Source organism: Aphelocoma coerulescens, chromosome 2 (assembly GCF_041296385.1).
Source record: "Aphelocoma coerulescens isolate FSJ_1873_10779 chromosome 2, UR_Acoe_1.0, whole genome shotgun sequence".
Taxonomy (NCBI): Eukaryota; Metazoa; Chordata; class Aves; order Passeriformes; family Corvidae; genus Aphelocoma; species Aphelocoma coerulescens.
Genome location: NC_091015.1, coordinates 81,028,479 through 81,045,443, shown reverse-complemented (window position 1 = coordinate 81,045,443; position 16,965 = coordinate 81,028,479). Strand labels below are relative to the sequence as shown.

The 16,965-nt window shown below is 44.0% G+C and overlaps 1 protein-coding gene and 1 long non-coding RNA gene across 5 annotated transcripts in view; both read left to right on the top strand.

The window, feature by feature from the left end:
* The first annotated feature begins 9,185 nt into the window (after window positions 1-9,185).
* The window catches only part of GMDS (GDP-mannose 4,6-dehydratase), a 424,030-nt gene continuing 416,250 nt past the window's right edge, over window positions 9,186-16,965 (top strand). For 3 of the 4 annotated variants that reach the window (XM_069008224.1, XM_069008223.1, XM_069008226.1), the window contains exon 1: window positions 9,186-9,506. In XM_069008224.1, the coding sequence (XP_068864325.1) occupies window positions 9,393-9,506 (114 nt within the window). In that variant the 5' untranslated portion in view covers window positions 9,186-9,392. Of the gene's footprint in view, window positions 9,507-10,976; window positions 11,427-16,965 lie in introns of those variants that run through there. The other variant, XM_069008227.1, reaches the window with a different exon arrangement.
* On the top strand, window positions 14,388-16,755 carry LOC138106892 (uncharacterized). Its single transcript, XR_011149184.1, has 3 exons — window positions 14,388-15,342; window positions 15,885-16,073; window positions 16,586-16,755. It is a non-coding gene; the product is annotated as an uncharacterized lncRNA (long non-coding RNA).

Here is a 16,965-nt window from a genome sequence, read left to right as displayed (position 1 = left end):
TCAGTCTCCTACCCTGTGAATGCAGTTCTGCTGCCTATATGTAACCCTAAAGAGTCAATGAAGTGCAGGAGAGCACAATAAACCCTTGGCTGCTATAGGATTAGCTAGTGCCATGTATGAGAGCCTGCCTGGCACTTGAGAACTCGTGGGAATTCAGTGGGATTCTTTGGTGTTGACCCTGTAGAGGTCAAGGTCCCACTCCTATCAAAATACTGTAAGGCTGGAGGCATCCTTGAAGCATCAAGTAGAATGTCACTCATCCAGGCCAGGGGCAACTGTTGCAGGTCATTCTTGATGCATATTCATCTAGTCTGTTATCAGAGAACTAAATTGTGGAGCTGCCACTAGCTGCCTATGCAAATCTATTCCTGTGCTGTAGATTCTTAACCTTAAAATTCTACTATATCTTGCCCTATCCATAAGGAGCACGGAAAATAGATTACTGCCTAACTTTTTGTAGCAACTTCTTATGCATTTGAAGACTCTCTTGGTCCTTCCTTCCTTAACAACATCATTTACTCCTATGCTAAAAGACCCCACTTTTTTTCCAATCTTTCCTTCCATGTCATTTAGAATTTTGATAATTTTCATGGCTTTCCTCCAGCTTCTCAACACCCTGCAACAAGCACAGTGCCCTGTTTGAGACACTAACACTAAACCATGCATCAGTATTACTTCACCTACTTATAGATCACACACCTGTATCTGCACTGTTTCCTCATTTCAGGAACAATATGCTTTTGTTGGTTTCATTATAAGTTTTATACTTCTTTCTACATCACAGTTCCTTATCCTGCATTTTTTACACTGAGTTCCACAGCCCCCTTGCCCAAATGCAGTATTCTGAATTAATCCCTGTTGAATTAGTAAGATTTTTTCCACAGATCATTTATTTATTTCATTGGAGATAATTTTTAGTTTCTAATCTAGCTTATTTACATTCCCACTCAGGCTTACAGAAATCTCTCTATCCCATCTTCTAGACAGTTACAGAAAACACCACCTTGCATAGATCCATTCCTTTGCTATGGATCTTAAGTGTCAGTCACATTTCAGCAAAAAGACATTTAATAAGTTGTATTTCAATGTCATTGCTAATAATTACTCTTCCATTGAGTAGTTCATCAACTCTGTTTTTCCTAATATTAATGCACTGACAGAAGGATTTCACAAGCAATAGTTGCTAGGACTATCATCTCACTGGCCTATCTGGTGTTGCTCTTGTGGGCTGTTGAAAATAAGTCTTTAGTACTCTGATACAGTTTCTACTTCCTGTACAATTTCCTCCCATGTTAGGGATCAAAGGGATATAACCTAGTTGGTCACTTACTCTGCTTCCTGACCATTGCCTGCACCTGGAAAGTTTGCAGTTGCACCTTTAATAAAATTTCTTTCATGGTACATGATTTCTTTTTAAATTCCCTTTTTTGCCTTGGATCAGCCTTCCAAGGAAATGTTACCTAATGACTCTCTGGATAACTGAAATCTGTCCTCCTGAAATCCTGTTGACTTTTACTGTAGTGTTGCCTTTTTCTAGTCCCAAGGAAATATGAATTCTGTCATTTCCCTGTCACTGGCACCCACATTCCTCTTTGACCAGCTCCAGCACGCTCTGTTTGTTGGTTCAGAGCCGGGACTCTTTGTGACAAACCAAAAGAAGGGCTGCCAGGGTTTCTGACTCTGTCAGCACCTAGCAAACAGTTAATGCATTGTAATGGGGGTAATAAAAGAGTAATTTTGTGTATAATTCTTCTGGGTTTGGTCAAAACTAATCACAAAACAATTCATCCCAGGCACACAAGGCTGTGGGACTGCTTTTACCCACTAGAAATATGCATGTTAAAACAACAGTATTAATTCTTACCTTACACTTACCCACAAATAAAATGCAGAGGGATATATAAAGAGTGTGAATAGCATAAATCTAGCCAAATACATGTGCTGCTACAAAAAAACCCCGCAGTTCCAGAAAAGCAGAGTCCTCTCTGCTTCATATCTTGTGTCTCTTATGTTCTTCCACTCATGTGTTCTCTGAGTGGGGAGACAATTTGGAAAAACCACCACAGGTATTTTGATCCACCTTCTAAGAAAATAATCCAGACTATGGGACAGCGAAGTGATTCCTTTCCATTTTCCTACTAAAAATTTTTATAACTCACTTCTTTCTCTGCTCTCTGCTATAGCCCTGAGTTCGGTGACAAGGAACAGATGCTGACTTACCACCCCATTTCAGTTAATTCTTTGAATAGCTAACACTTGCTAAATGGCAACTCTCTTAAACAGACACCATACCACTCTGTGAGTACATTGTTTTTTTCCCAAGGTGGTCTTTTTTTATAGTGTGGTTGTTGTTTTCTTTTCTGATTAGAAGTCTTTTGGACAAGATTTATGTAAGGATTTGGGTGAATAATAGACTATATCTGTGCAAGGACAAGAAAAGAAAGAACCTGTGTAAGAAAGAACTACTGTACTATATTCTGATGTCTTTCCAGAGCAGCAGTCCCTGATGTCCTCATTCACATTAGTGAGTGGACTAAACAATTTAAACAGGGTACAAATGCTGCATTTTTGAAACTTACTCCCCATAAAGAAAATGTCTTTAATAAAAAGATGAATCTTGGTACACATCAGGGCCAGGGATGGAGATAAATGGGTTTGTCTGTGTATGTGTATGAGTTGTGGCATTTGGGAAGAACCTGGCCTTACAGTAGTTGCTCGTTTCTCTTTCTTCAGGTAGACTTTTAAGGCTTATCACATAACTTTTAGTTCCTTCTCTGATACCCTCTTCAGGAAAAAAAGAAGCCAAGCCCAACAAATAAGATTTTAATCAATCACATTTTTATATTGAGGTTTCTCATTCTCACCAGGCCCAGTGATTTCTGGTTGTTTTTCAAACCTATCAATTAAATGTTGACAGCATTCATTCTGTATGGTGTGTCTTTGTATCACTGCTATCCTGTTGGAAGCACTGCATGTGAAGACCCTCATAGGGAGTTGGATATTCAGGATTCAGCTTCCCTCTTTGTTAGTTTCTCTAAAATATACACACTTGCTTGTCAGGTCTATCAAAACTATGCTTTTATAGTTTTCTGAACTTCAATCTCTAGACTTCTCAAAGAGTTGCCAACATCCCCCTTAAAGGTCTCATGACTCCTAGTACATACTGAAATAATCATGTTGGGCAAAAGTGTTTCTAATCAGTCATGCACAGAGAATTTTGCTTTTCCTTCCAGTTACAAACCTGTTTCTTCTCTCAGGTGTTTTAACTCCAGTGGCTCCAGTCCAGTTACCATCAGTTCACAAAGCTGTAAGGGACAATTGCATATGCTAACACATTGCTGGGCCTGATGCTTTTTGTATTCATGGCTTTTTACTTCCTTCTGGGAATGAAAAGGGACATTTATTTGGTGTTTCTTACAGAAACAATGTCCATAATTAGGTACCTCGAGTGCTGGCTGAGATACAAAGGAACATTTGTTAATTATTTCCGTGTGCTTGAGGAACACGTTACACCAAGGGCTGGCTTGCTTGGGGACCACAAGGAGGGAGGTACTAGACTGTCACTGCCATGCTCCTTTTTAACAAAACAGTATTTCTTTTAGAGTCAGGGCTTGGCTTGGATCCCTGGTTGCTCTATCCAAGCCCCAAAGGTACCCACAGTCCTGGCTGTCCCTGCTTGCCAACAGGTTCCTCCACCCCTGCCCATGGCCCAGAATCCTGTACCATCAGCCTCTGCCCAGAGATGCTGCAGAAGGGAAAGGCTCCAGCTCACCACAGCCCCGCCTATGTGCCTGAGGCTACCAAACACAGCCCACCACTGCTGCATAAAGCTCTGCCAGCATTCCCATGTCTTCATGCCGGTGCTGTTCCTGCACCAAGCATGGGAGGGACTGAGATTTGCATGCCTGGTCATGGTGCTGTTCCAGACCTGAGTCTCCCAGGAGCAGACTTTTAGGATGGATATAAACAGTGGCACCAAGCTCAGCCTGGATCCTGCTCTTCCATCAGTTTTACTGCAAGGTAGCACAATTTCTTGGTAGTGTTGGAGACTGACGTGAGAGAGCAACAAGGCACTGGCACTGTCTCTGCCTTTGAAACACCAGGCTGTGCAGAGTGCCGTAAAAATCACATCACAACAGCACCAACAGGAATTGGGTCTCTGCCTTTCAAAGGATGAATCTTTGCCAAGAGTTTAGCAAGTCTGACCAGTCTTACCCACCCATTCAAAAGTAAGCAGGCGAGCCTTTGTGAAGAGGAAAAGGAGACTGTTAGTACTTTGTGGGCTGAGCACAGGCCACAAATGCTGAACACAAAGAGCTCCAGCTGGGAGTCAGTACTGCCAGGAATTTTCCTCCTCTGTAATGCCTAGTCGAAGCACTGATGACTCAACTTCATTTTCCACTGACAAGGTCCTATTGGAAAGAAATTCAGTGGCCTCTGGGGGGAAGTGTGCAAGATTTGTCAGGCACACAAGAACCACCTGAGAAGCCCAGCTGAGAAGCAAGTGGTTCCCAGGTGCTGCTTATCTCCAGGCCCTGGCCTCGAGGCTCACTTTTCAGAACCATGCCTGCATCCTCCTGTTTCTGATCCACCTTCTAAGTTGCCACATCAGGGCACTGAAGTTGTGGATCACTCCAAATGCCCTCAAATCTTAAAGATAACAGTTAGAAAAACAATTATGAGTCTATCCCTCCGTTCATCCTCTTGTCTGTGCCCATTCTTCACTTCTCCTTATTTCCTCGTGAGATCTGGTGCTCTTTCCTCTCACTCCAACATCTGCACTTTCTTTCACATTGTGATGGACCTCCCCTGGACTCAGCCTTCCCTCCTTTTCTACATGCTTTCCACAGTTCCCTAGCTCTGTGAAGTCAATGAACACAACTATTTGCTGCCATTACTTTAAAACAGCAAAGTAGAAAAAGAAGCTATTTCTACAGTACTTTATTCTGGGCCTACTAGTCCCCTTGATTGCCTTTCTGTAGAAACCAAAAGCTCCTCAGAAAGGACAGTGAACTCAGATGAGCTACCCATCCTCCACAGGCTCCTTTTCTGCAGTCCCCAACCAGTCCTGGTGGGGTTTTGAACAACCTCTAGATGCCACCATGGATTTCACAGTTGGAGACAGAATCCAATGTATTTGGTAGCTGCAGACAAGCAAAGTAAATGTATTCTAGTCAGCGTTCTGTGATCCGTGGACACTGCTCTAATGGAGTTCACAGCACCACGATGCGGAAGTTGCTTAAACTATTGGATTGAATCGTGCTGCAACCAGGCCAGGAGACACTTCGGGGACAGAGTCAGAGAAGCGGGTATTTGCTTTATTCGGCACGCCGGGTGTGTGGGGATCGCTCCTCCAAACACACACCTGGTGCTCTCTACAACACAGTATTAAGAGTTAAATTATGAATATTCATCACATTCCTTGGGACAGGTGTGGTTAAACAAATTATTTCTCGGAAGTCATTAGCATATGGGCCACGCATGCGCTGTGTGTCCTGGTGGTCGCGCTGAGGAAGGCCTCTCCTCTTCCTCGGGGGTCTTTCTGATGAAGGCCAGTAGTCATCCTCGCAGTGAACTTTTCGCCTTTCTCCCTGGGCACGCGTAGTCCTTTGAGGGATGATTCAGCAATCTCTGAGATGATCCTTGTCCCCTCTATCTTGACAAGATTAGGGTGAATTCGGCTTCTCAGGCTTTGTAATTAACATCTTCTGTCTGAACTAACATTTGCTGTCTCCCAATAGTTAACTTGTGCTTACATGAGTTAGTTATTGGCTGCCCCTTCTTCAGGATGAGGATCATTCAGAAGAACCCCAGAAAAACAAAAAAAACCCCAGTTTTCCCCTTTGTTGCACTGAGTGATGAAGAGAAAGAGGGCGCCACTTGGTTCAATGACAACTTCTAACTCCTGTACAGAACAGGATGCAGTGGTATCGTGTCAGCTTTTACCACATTTCTAGCATGAGTGATGCTATTATTGTACTAAAATTAGGGATACCTTTGTCCCACAGTGAATAAACCCAGCATTTTAAATCAGCTGTTTCTACTTCTGAAGTTAAAGTAAGGCTACTTATCTCCTGCTAGCATGTACGATCAATTAATACGAAATTCTTAAACTGCGCAGTTACCTTTCCAAATTCCAAAGGCAATCACATCCTCATTTAACCATTGACATCATCAAGATTGCAATACATGTGGTATTCAAGTGTAATGAAATTTCAGGGTATGGATGTTCTCCCCCCTTTTCACTTTTCCTTAACATTTAATGTCCTATTTTTTGTAATCTAATACACTTCAGTCCTTTTCTCCTACTACCCCTTTCTTCTTTACTCTCAATGACATTTATTTTCTTTTCAGCTTTCCCAATCTGCTTCTTCTTTGCTCATTTTACGTTATTTCCTGGTTTAACCAATCTCAATTAGATATGCTCTCCACCTTTCTTTCCCTGTGATACCTGTTTCTATCTGTCAGTACCAAGTAAATATATTTACATCTGTCTTTATCTCTTTCCCCCCCAGTTCTTGGAGTGGCAGCTTTAAAGGTAATGCTACACATGCTGTTCTTTGTGTCTCCTCAGACTTTGTCAGACTGTTTACTCGCTGGGCATAAAACTTTTACTGGACACCCATGCTCACACAAGCATCTCCTCTTCCAGGGATCCAAGGGGGCTGGAGGTGCAGATGTGCATCAGTCTGCTGTCTCCTCATTCCGTGGGGCCTTGCCAGTTTTAGAAGCCGGAGCTGGGTCCACACGGACGTGTGAGAAAGTGATTATGGTGTGGGCAGACACAATTCTAAGTAAGGTAGCACATGCCATGGTACAGGTGCTGGAGGCAGCAAGGAGACATCGGTGCAGCCTAGCACTCAGAGAGAATATTAATCCTTCAGTCCCTGGGGGCTGCTGGTCCAGTTTTCAGCTGCAGCCTGACATAAATTGCTGTCAACACCAGAGCAACTTAGGTAAAATCTAGTACCTGGGCCACAAGTGAGCCTTCAGTCTCTTCTGTAAATGTACTTTGGAAGACTTCGGTGACAGAACAGTCTTTGTGCATTAAACCTGGAATGTGCCTGTGCATGCCAGGGGCAGACCTAGCAGGATTATGGTAGCTGGCTAACTGTGTCTGCAACTACTACTGCCAGACTTATAAATGGGACAGAAATTTAAACAAGTTAAAGGGGGCTTTTTTGGCAGGTTTTTTTTTTTAAGCTTTGGTCAAGCTTCAGTCAGCTGGAACTTGAACTGGGCTACATCCTGCCTGGCTTCACTAGCCTGTTTCTAGTATTACTATTGACCAAAACCACAAGTATGAACCCCTGGTAAAGTGTTCTCAGCTAAGTCTGGCTGGGATGCTCCCCTTACAAAAGTGCCAAAGATTGCAGAGTCTTCTGGTCTGAATCACTCAGGAGTGCACCCACTGAGTAGGAAGGAGAGCTACTGCCCTGAATAGGGGGACAGCTGGATGTGCCTGTCACCTGAGAGTAAAACCAAAGCAAAAGGTCATCAATCAACTGATGTACTTGGTTAACCAGGCAGTTTATGAAAGCTGTGAACCAGCTTCCTCCCTCAGTGGAGTGTTTCTGGGAATAACAGTCAAGGAAAATGCTACATCTGAAAAATAGTTCTTGTGGGATACTGGACAACTGGGGTAGGAGAAATTCTGTTCGGAGAAAGTAACCAAAAAAAGGCTCTTAGCTGCACACATAGGCCCCAGGGATGGGGGCTCCTCTATCACAGCTTCAGGACTTACACTGTCAGCCCTACTCACCAGTTTTTAAAGCAGAACAAGAAAGAAGGCAAGCCAATGAACGGACTGCCAAGGAAAGTTGGAAATGACAAGCTTATCTGGCCACATAAAGGACAATTTTTAAGGCTGTAGCTCATGCACTGTTTTATGCAGCTCAGATCTAACAGGAGAGTGAATTATGCATGTAAATAAGTAAAGAAAACTTGCTCCTAACTCCCTCTAATCTCAAATTCTACATTTTCAAATAAAGGTGTGTGCCTTATTTCTGGTACACAGAATTCTGAAACTCTCAGAATTTGATATCCTTTTATTTCTCCGGTGTCATTTTAAAACTGAGAGGGTGGCACTCATTTGTGGTGCCCCTCCTCTCTGAATCTGAGACTGTACATCCATAAAGCAAGTACTAGTGGGATGAAGTCATTTTGCACAAGTAGCAGCGGATGTTGCCAACTTGATAAAACTGTATGTGCTTGTCGAGAAAAGGCTTCAGAAACAGGAGCCAGAAATGGCACAGCTGGGATGACATCTTGCAACTAAGTAACCGTGACATAATAAAAATTCCAAGGCATCGCAGACTGTGAGGCTGCAAGAAGGGAATTTAAACCAAGAAAGTGGGGAGCAGCGTGCAAGAAAGCGTTCGCAATTTGAGAGTACAGTTCCATTCGAAGGGCAGTATGCTCATAGAGTGTTTTGTTTCTTTTAAAAATATACTATCAGTTTTCAATGATGCTGAAAACTTTTTGACCATGCACCATAAGAATAAAAAAATTAACAGCGCAAGGATTATCTGCATACGCAAAGGCCCCATCATCCAAGCATGCAATGAAGAAACTGATGCGAAATCCTTCGTGGAATAAGAGCAAATCATAGGCAGGCACCTTCTTCCTTGTACATACAGCGCCCTGATGCCTCGGTAAAAGCGGCAGTGATCCAGTGCCTCATCAGAAGAAGAAATACATGTTGTAAATCCCTTTTTCCAGAAGCCTTTGGTCCGTTTATAAGCAAGTATTTCCAGAGTGGGAACGCTCGGGATCTCCGGCGCGTCTCCCGCGGCGATACCTCGGTAACTCCTCCGCGCCGCGGGGGGCGCTGTGCGCCCGGCCCCGCTCGCCTCACGTGGCACCGGCGGCGCATCCCCCACCCAGACACGCGGTCAGGAAGTCGGGCGGCCCCGCTCCTGCTGCTCCTCCTCCTCTTCTTCCTCCTCCCCCTCTTCTTCCTCCTTTTCCTTCTCCTCCTCCTCCTCCTCCGGCCACGCCCCGCCCCGCCCGCTCTCAGCCAATCACCGCGCCAGCTTTGGGCCCCCGCGCGTGTCCTGCTCCTTCAAGGAAGCGCCGGGGCTCCTGATTGGCTGCGGGGCCGAGCCGCGCGGCGGGAGGGGTGCCGAGCGCCGGGCGCGCTCCCGGGCCGCGCAGCGGGAGCGCGCCTGCGGGGGGCTGCACCTGCGGCCGGCGCGGGGCGGGGCGGGGCGGGAGCGCGGGCTGGCGGCGAGCACGGAAATGCCGCGGCGGCCGGGGCAGCGCAGGTAACCTCGGGTGCCGCCAGGCATCCTCCCCTCCGTGCCCGCCCCCAGCGCCGGGAGCCTCGCCCCGGCGGCCGCGCCTCTGCCCCGGGATACCTCCCCACCTGGGACGCGCCCGGCGCCGGGAGGATGGCACAGCCCGCGGCGGAGGAGGAGTGTGGCTGCGCCGCCGCCGCACCGGGAGACGACGGCGAGGAGATGAACGGCAGGAAGGTGGCTCTGATCACCGGCATCACCGGGCAGGTAACAGCGGGGGCTCCCCTTGTTCACGTGCCCTCCCGGCGGCGGAGGGACAGGGATAGGGGATGGGAAAGACCCGCCCCGAGGCGCCCGCAGGCAGCCGTGACTGGGGCCGGGCGTGGGAGAGGGGCGGCGGAGGGCTCGGCGTGGGTCTGTCCGGCGCCTTCGCTCCCGGGCCCCGGGGCACATCCCCGCGGGTGCGTTTGCAGCTCGGTGCCGCTTCCCTGCACAGTTGGTGCCGCCAGTTCCGAGCCGGGCTGGAGCTCCATCGGCTGGGTCAGAGGCGGGCAGACCACCTTGTGGGTAGGGCTTGGCTGCCCCGAGGGTCTGAAGTGCTCTTCAGCTGGTGTGAATGAGATGGCATCCACTGCTTTTATGTCTCGGGTTTGGACTGTCTCATAGTAGCCTGTACCAGAAATTCCTGAGAAATCAGCTAACCCTGTACAGAGATGAGGTGTGAAGTGAGCATCTCTGAGAAAGGAGCCGCACCTAGGAAAGACAGTACAAGGAGCCAGCGTTGGGACTCTTCAGCTTGCCGGTCTGCAGGGGGGAAGGTACCAGTGCAGGTATGAGAGCGCCAGCGTTGGTTGTGACGTGAGCAGGCTTGATATCAGAAGGGGTGTTTGTCACTTCCCACTGTAACACACTGGGCAGCCATGCATTTGTAGTCAGTACCTGCTTTATAATCAAACCTGAATGGGTGACAAAAGTATTTCCCCAGGCCGCTTGTTTTGTATTCGTGACGTTCATTGCAGTCTCCCAATTTTTTTGGCTATATTACTCATAGGGATAATGATGCTCTCAGAGTCCTGGTGCTTTGAGCAGAAGGTGCAGGAGAAAGATGGCATGGAAAGAGAAAAAAGTCACAGTTTCCCTTGGAGCAACTTCTGCATGGTGAAAAAAGATATGATGGTGGTGAGTTTTAACCTGGTGAGGTGTGCAGGAGGGTTGAGATGTGCAGTTTGTGGCTTGTGCTGCTACACTTTTCCAGTAGGCAGCTGGGATAGTTGGTTGGACTGTTTTGTGCATTGCTCTGTCTTTGCTGGCAAGTGGGTACTGTATGAAAAGTTGTCCTGGACATGCTTACTCATATTTGAGGAACATCTTATTTGCAATGTAGATATCTCCCACTACCTGGAAAAATTTCCTCTTCTTGCACACTGCTTATGTCTAAGAACGTGCTGGTACTGAATGACTTCTGCTTGGAGGGTGTATCTCCTGTGATGGGTATAACTTGTTAAGTGAGTAATCTGTAATAACCATTAATGCTCATTTTGGAATCCCAGTGGAACAGCATTTTTCCTTTATGGCTTTAATCAGTGACAGCTTCATACATGGAAGAACTTCTTCTCCTTCAACTGTGACTTGTCCTGGTATGCTTGCAGATCCACTGCGAGGTGCTGGTGTGGGGTGTTGAGAAGTCCGTGAGCACTGTGAAGAAGTACATGTCAAAACAAACTTGTTGCTCTTTCACTCTGAGACAGTGTTAGTCAATGCTGTCTCTTTTTATTTTATAGTGGAAGAACCACAGTGTCTTTGTGAGGGCGTAAATCCAGAGACTAGCTTTTAATCTGTTATTTGAGAGAACCTGCACTGTGCTTGGAATGTTCACCTGCTGCTTGTGTTTCACCTCATTATGCCTGGTCTCGTGTGTTCTTGCTACACATTTTGGTGCATGCTCTTCCCATGGGTTAGCAGCTGTCTGCCAGTAGCAGGCTGGGGAAAGACCTCCAACTGGCTGGCTGACAAGGAGATGTAACTATGTCTGAGAAGAAGAAAAGCATTAGTTTTTCTGTGTACTGACACTTTTGCTTGATGTCTATTTCTAGCAAGAGCATAGTCAGAGCTTTCCCAAGGACTACTTTGGTGCTGTGTGAAAAGTCTTCCAGGTTGTTGGCAGAAGTATGTTTCTCTTCATCAAAGGTAGAAAGTTAGAGGCCTGTAGCTACAACACCATGATTCTTTCAGTACTGTGTTCTCTATATTACTTTGTCCATTTTCAAAGCAGCTCTTCCTTCTTAGCTTAATCTTTGACAGGCATATTATTTATCATTGGAACATGTGGAGAACCAGAGCTCGGAAAGGCCTCTGCTGTAGCTTTCCATAATTTTGAGATCTAGGATTCCTGGTCCATCTGTTTTTTTAAGTGACCTTTAAAGGAAGTCACCATACTTGTTCCTTACCCCTCTTTGAAGAGGCCTCACCCAGAAATGTGAGACTGGGATTTTGTTTCCTATCTGAGAAAGGCAGACTTGCATGTCCCCGTCCCTGAAGAAAATCCTAGTGCAATATGTTTTTAAACTTTTAATGTACAAGTATGCTGAAGTGCAAGCTAGAGCTCAGGCTTTGTCTTTCCCAGGCAATTACTTTAACTAATGTGCTAAAGAGTATTGTTCTGTTTCACATTCTTCCTTTAACTGGTGCTCTTTCAAGGTGGGAGATAAAGGCTTGGCTCCCTTCTGACTGAAGGTGATGTAGAACAGAATGGGATGGTAACCTCCCCTTATCTAAACTGTGCCCTTTCTGCTACTGCACCAAGTGAGCTGGCACAGTTGTATTGTATAAGGAACCTGCTTTTGTTTGTGTGTGGCCACTGTACTCTGAGAGTGTTTGCTGAACTAATGCCCCTTAGGGTCTGGCACTCAAAATAAGGATAGGTGAAAACTAAGTATTGAGGTGGACATGGACCATGACAATTTGGGACAATTGTGGAGTAGTGCTTTTGTTGTTAGAGTACTTTTGGGCCAAGTGAGGTGCTGCTTGAACTGTAGTAGTCCTTCCTCAGTTGAGATGATTCCACAGGAAGTGTGCTTAATGATAGTATTGAAATCAGACAATTCGTTATTTTTCAGAACTTCTGGGTAGCCATGAATGTGTGGATTGTTCATCTTTTCCACTGACAAAAGGTGGGATTTTCTTTCTAGGATGGAGAAAGAGTTGAGTTCAGATAGGGTTATACTTTGATAATGAAGCAATTGACCGATGATGCAGCTTTTAACTGAAACATAACGTGGAGATATGGCACAACTGTAACTTCTGATTAAGGGACTTTAATGGAATTCATAAGACTTTACAGCATGCCAGAGAAAGGGCTGTCTGCACAAGTTCTTCTGTTTAGTGAGAGACTGGAGGCATGTGCTGTTTGCCAACTTACTGCACCAGTTAACTAAACCAGTTCTGGTGACTTGCTTTTCTTCCAGATAGAAGACATTTAGAGGACAGGTATCTGCAAGGGTGACTCTGTTACTGATAGAAAGGTGAGTTTGACCTTTGGCCAAATAACAGGAGGAGTTTGCAGTATGCACAGTGAAGTCACAAAGGAAAGCAGATTTCATAATTGTATGATCAGGACTTAAATGGCATTCTGGCTCCAATGGCTGAACCTTAGTTTCTATTAAATCAAAGCCGATGTATGAACCTGTACAAATTCTGCATTTGTCCTTGGAGTTATGGTGAAATCAGTATCATTCTACCAATTGCATTGCTGATAAGAGACTCTAAGCATGTAGGCAATGGTGTTATATACTCCTTTTGCAGTATTGAGATTTCTCTTATCTTTCTCACACCACAGCAGTGGGATGAACCACATTTCACTGTTTTGCTAAAATGACTTCCAGAGTGAGGCAGTTGCTGTGGTTAGATAGATGAAACATTTCTGAAGTGTCATGTAGGTACTGGTCTGCTGGCAGACTACTTGTGAGTAGTGCATAGCACTTTTTTCATCATTTAAAGAAATGTATTTTAAATTAAACAGGCCTGCTGTATGTTTTTAAATGAAAATACTTGTTTTTTAAAAACCCAAACAACTTGAATGTGACTCTTACTGTAAGAATGCTTTCACAATACAAAATAAATGTGCTGGACTTTTCAAACCTTGGTAACTTGAAGAATTACTCTGTAAAAATGGGAGTTTTGAATCAAATACTAGTATTACTAACCGTGTAATTCTATATATGCAAATATGGCTTGTTGCTTATTTCTGGAAGCTACTTAAGTAGTACGTTTTTAAAGCATTGTTTTCTAGACCATGCAACTAAATATGTGTTAAAATTGCGTTTAAATATCTATTCAGAATGTCTGATTGAACTGCAATCAGTCTGATTGTCTTATACTGATACTTGTAGAAGTATTTAGATATTTGACTTCTTGGAGAAGTACCAAGAAATAATCTGCCTGAGACTAACTATGAGGTTATATGTTGATGTTCCTACTTTGCCCACTTGGCCCCTGGATTATGAGCAGTAAATAATATCTATCTGCATCTGGTGCTTTTCTAGGAGAGACAGTAAGGTAGATCAAGATAGTTCAGGAGGCACTTCAAAGCTCAGTTTTGTATGAAGCAATGTGTCAGAGCTCAGTGTCAGTAAATGCCCTGAGGCTACTGCAAATTGTGGATGAAGGGAGCAGTTGTGTCTCTGCCTTGTGAGAGTTCTTACAGCAGCAATACAAGCCCCAGCCTCTGCTCCCTTGCCTGCAGTTCTGTCAAATACAACTTCCGTTTGCCAAAACTTAAGGTAGCAACCTCAGAACTTTCAAGCAAGCCTGAAGAGAGTGTAAAGCGTGGGGTCTGCCTCTGTCTTTTGTATTGGAAGTTCAGTTGCTTACAGCCTTTGCTATTATTCCTCTAAAACACCAAACCTCTGTAGGTGTGTACTGCAAGTTTTATGCCAGAGTTACAGTTCATAGTTTGAAAAAGATTAACTATATCAAGGGGGGGACATACTGAGAAAGCAATATTTGCTGTTGTAAATTGAGGTCGAGTTGTTTGGTTTTTTCTTAAATTTGGCTGTTGAGATGAAACTGAGCAAGACAGATTTGGTGAGACAAAGTACAGTAATAACAGAACATGAGTCATTGCTTAGTATTAAAAAAACCCCTGAAATGAATAGCTGGTATGGAGTCATATACTAAAAAACTCTTTGATACTCTGTGGCTAAAATAAAGTAAATGTTTCTTGGAGAAGAGTTGTAGAGGAAACAGTTAATGTTTTTGAAAGCTTCTTTCAGTTTTGTGATCAAATGGTGAGGTGGGATTCTGTGTCACTGGAGAATGTGTATACCTGAAAAACAGATGTAGAGAAACATTATAGCCTGTTGTACCTGAGACAGGATGTTGGTTTGCCAGGAGAAGGATAAAATCGAAAGGATTGCTTTTTCACATTGAAATAGGAGGATAATCTTTGCTGAAACTGGCTAAAGGTAAATATTAGCATTGCTGCCTTCTCATTAAAACAAATAGTCTTGGTTTCTGAGTAAAGCTAAATATTAGTATTGCTGCCTTTTCATTTAAACAAATATTGTCTTGGTTGAAGCCAAGTACTCTGTTTCAGTTTCTAAGTAGCCAAGAATTGTCTTGACTGAGGATTTCATGTGCGTTGAACATCCTTACCATAGTTTGAGGAGGCAGAGATGTAGGAGCACTGAATTTGGCCACAAACTTAAATGCAAGAAACTTCATTTAAACTTGGGAGGATATGTGTTATTTCGGGATGGTTTTTATTGGATTGTTTTGTTTTAAATGATAAGGGGGCCAAGCACTGGAAGAAATTGTCCAGAGAAGTTGCGTGTCTGGCCCTGGAGGTACCCAAACCAAACTGGATGTGACCCTAAGCATCCTGCACTATAGTTGACCCTGTCTTCAGCAGGAATCTTGAACTGTGTGATCCACAGAAGTTGCTTTGAACATGAAGCTGTATGATTCTATGACTTCTGCACAGGATTGGAAGTGGAACACCTGCAGTTTGTGACAAGATGGCATAAGAGGCTTTTTGAAAACGATTTGCAGCAGATGAATAGTGGCTCTGGCATGAAACCTAAGCTTTCCTAAAATATAATTCCAGGTAGTTTCCCTTTACAGGATATAAATAAAAAGTGCTGCTATTGATTTTCATCAAAAACTCTCAAGAAAAAGGTATTTTACTAAAAAGTAGTATAACAAACACTGAAATGAGACACTAGAGTATTATCTGAGAAAACAGAGGTCCTATTTATAGAAAGATGCCTGAATTTTGGTTGCCTTGACTCCATTTTGGAGAGAGGAGGGCTACCAGATAATCTGATTCAACTTCTGTATTAATAGCAGTCTATAAATACACAGGTCAGTGCCACACGCTTTCACACGCTTTCACACGCTTTCCACCAGTGTGTGCAGATTGACAGGGCTTTTGTCTTCTTTGAGAACTGGGAGTCCAGGACTTTGGTTGTTCTCTGTGCTTGCCCAGGGGAGCTCATCTGTATTCCATTACCTTTCAGAATAATGCAGTTAGTGATGAACCTAAGTTATCTAGAAGACATGCACAGTAAAAAGTATTGCTGATACAGGATTAGTTCATGTGTGTCTTGATGTAATTAACTTCCTTTTTTTCTTTCCATCTTTGCACAGCTTTGCTCAGTGACTGCCAGTGAAGTCTGTTCTTTAGTTGTATACTGGAGAGGGAAGTTCTGGTAGCCTGTCTCAGCTAGCAGGCTTTTAATTCAAGGACCACTGCAGGCAGTCTGATTCCTTGTGTTTGAACATGATATATACAGGATGTGGATCCAAAAACATTGTGAACAGCAAGTGAACTATAAGGTACTGTATGTTGTGATGTGTACCTGCTGTGAAAGTAGATAAAATGCTGGAAGTATTCCAGGAAAAAGAAGATGTTAAAGTTCATGTTAATGGTGCTGAGGTATGAAACAGATCTACGCAAGGTAACCAAACTGGGGTTTGGGAAGATGACTTCTTCCAGACAACATTTCTCATTTTCTGATGCTGTAGGTAGGAGGCTATTTGCCACTACTGCCCTGGACTGACAAGGAGAACAGAATATCCCATTGCCAGCAGCATGCTGCTTGTTTAATCGTCATTTGGTTTGGGATTTTTAAATTTTAAGATTGGTGACTGCTGGCATAGACAGAACCTGTATTTCTCTATTTTCTAAAGTTTTAAAGAGCTGAAGCCTCCTCTTCTCTATGTACCTACAGCCAATCCAATCTGAATAGAGAACTCTTTTAAAAATCTTTTCCCTGTGACTTGATTGACTTGATCTTTTACTACTAAATTTTGATCTTTTTTTTTCCCCCTCTGATTATCTCTTTCAGATCCTTTTGACTGTTGAGCTTTCTGCACAAGGGAGTTGGTTTCTTAGAAAATAGATAGCTATGCAGAAGGGCAAGGAAAAATGGAGTACTTGAACCTGCTGATGGCCTATGTGAGAAACACATCGAAAGCTACCACTCTGATCCCTATAAATAATAAATAAAAGGTTGAATAAAAGGCTTTTCAGTGCAGTTGTGATACTGGTGTTCATCCTAGCGGTGCTTCCTGTTGCTCATAGCTTGTCTTTGAGGAGTACCAAGGCTGGGTTTCTTTGCACTTACCTATGCTTTCATTCAGTCTGGGAGGCAGGAAGTACTTTCTTTCTCTTGCAACCTTATTCCAACTTCTTCAGACTTCTGGGTCAGGAGTAGAGTCCTGATTA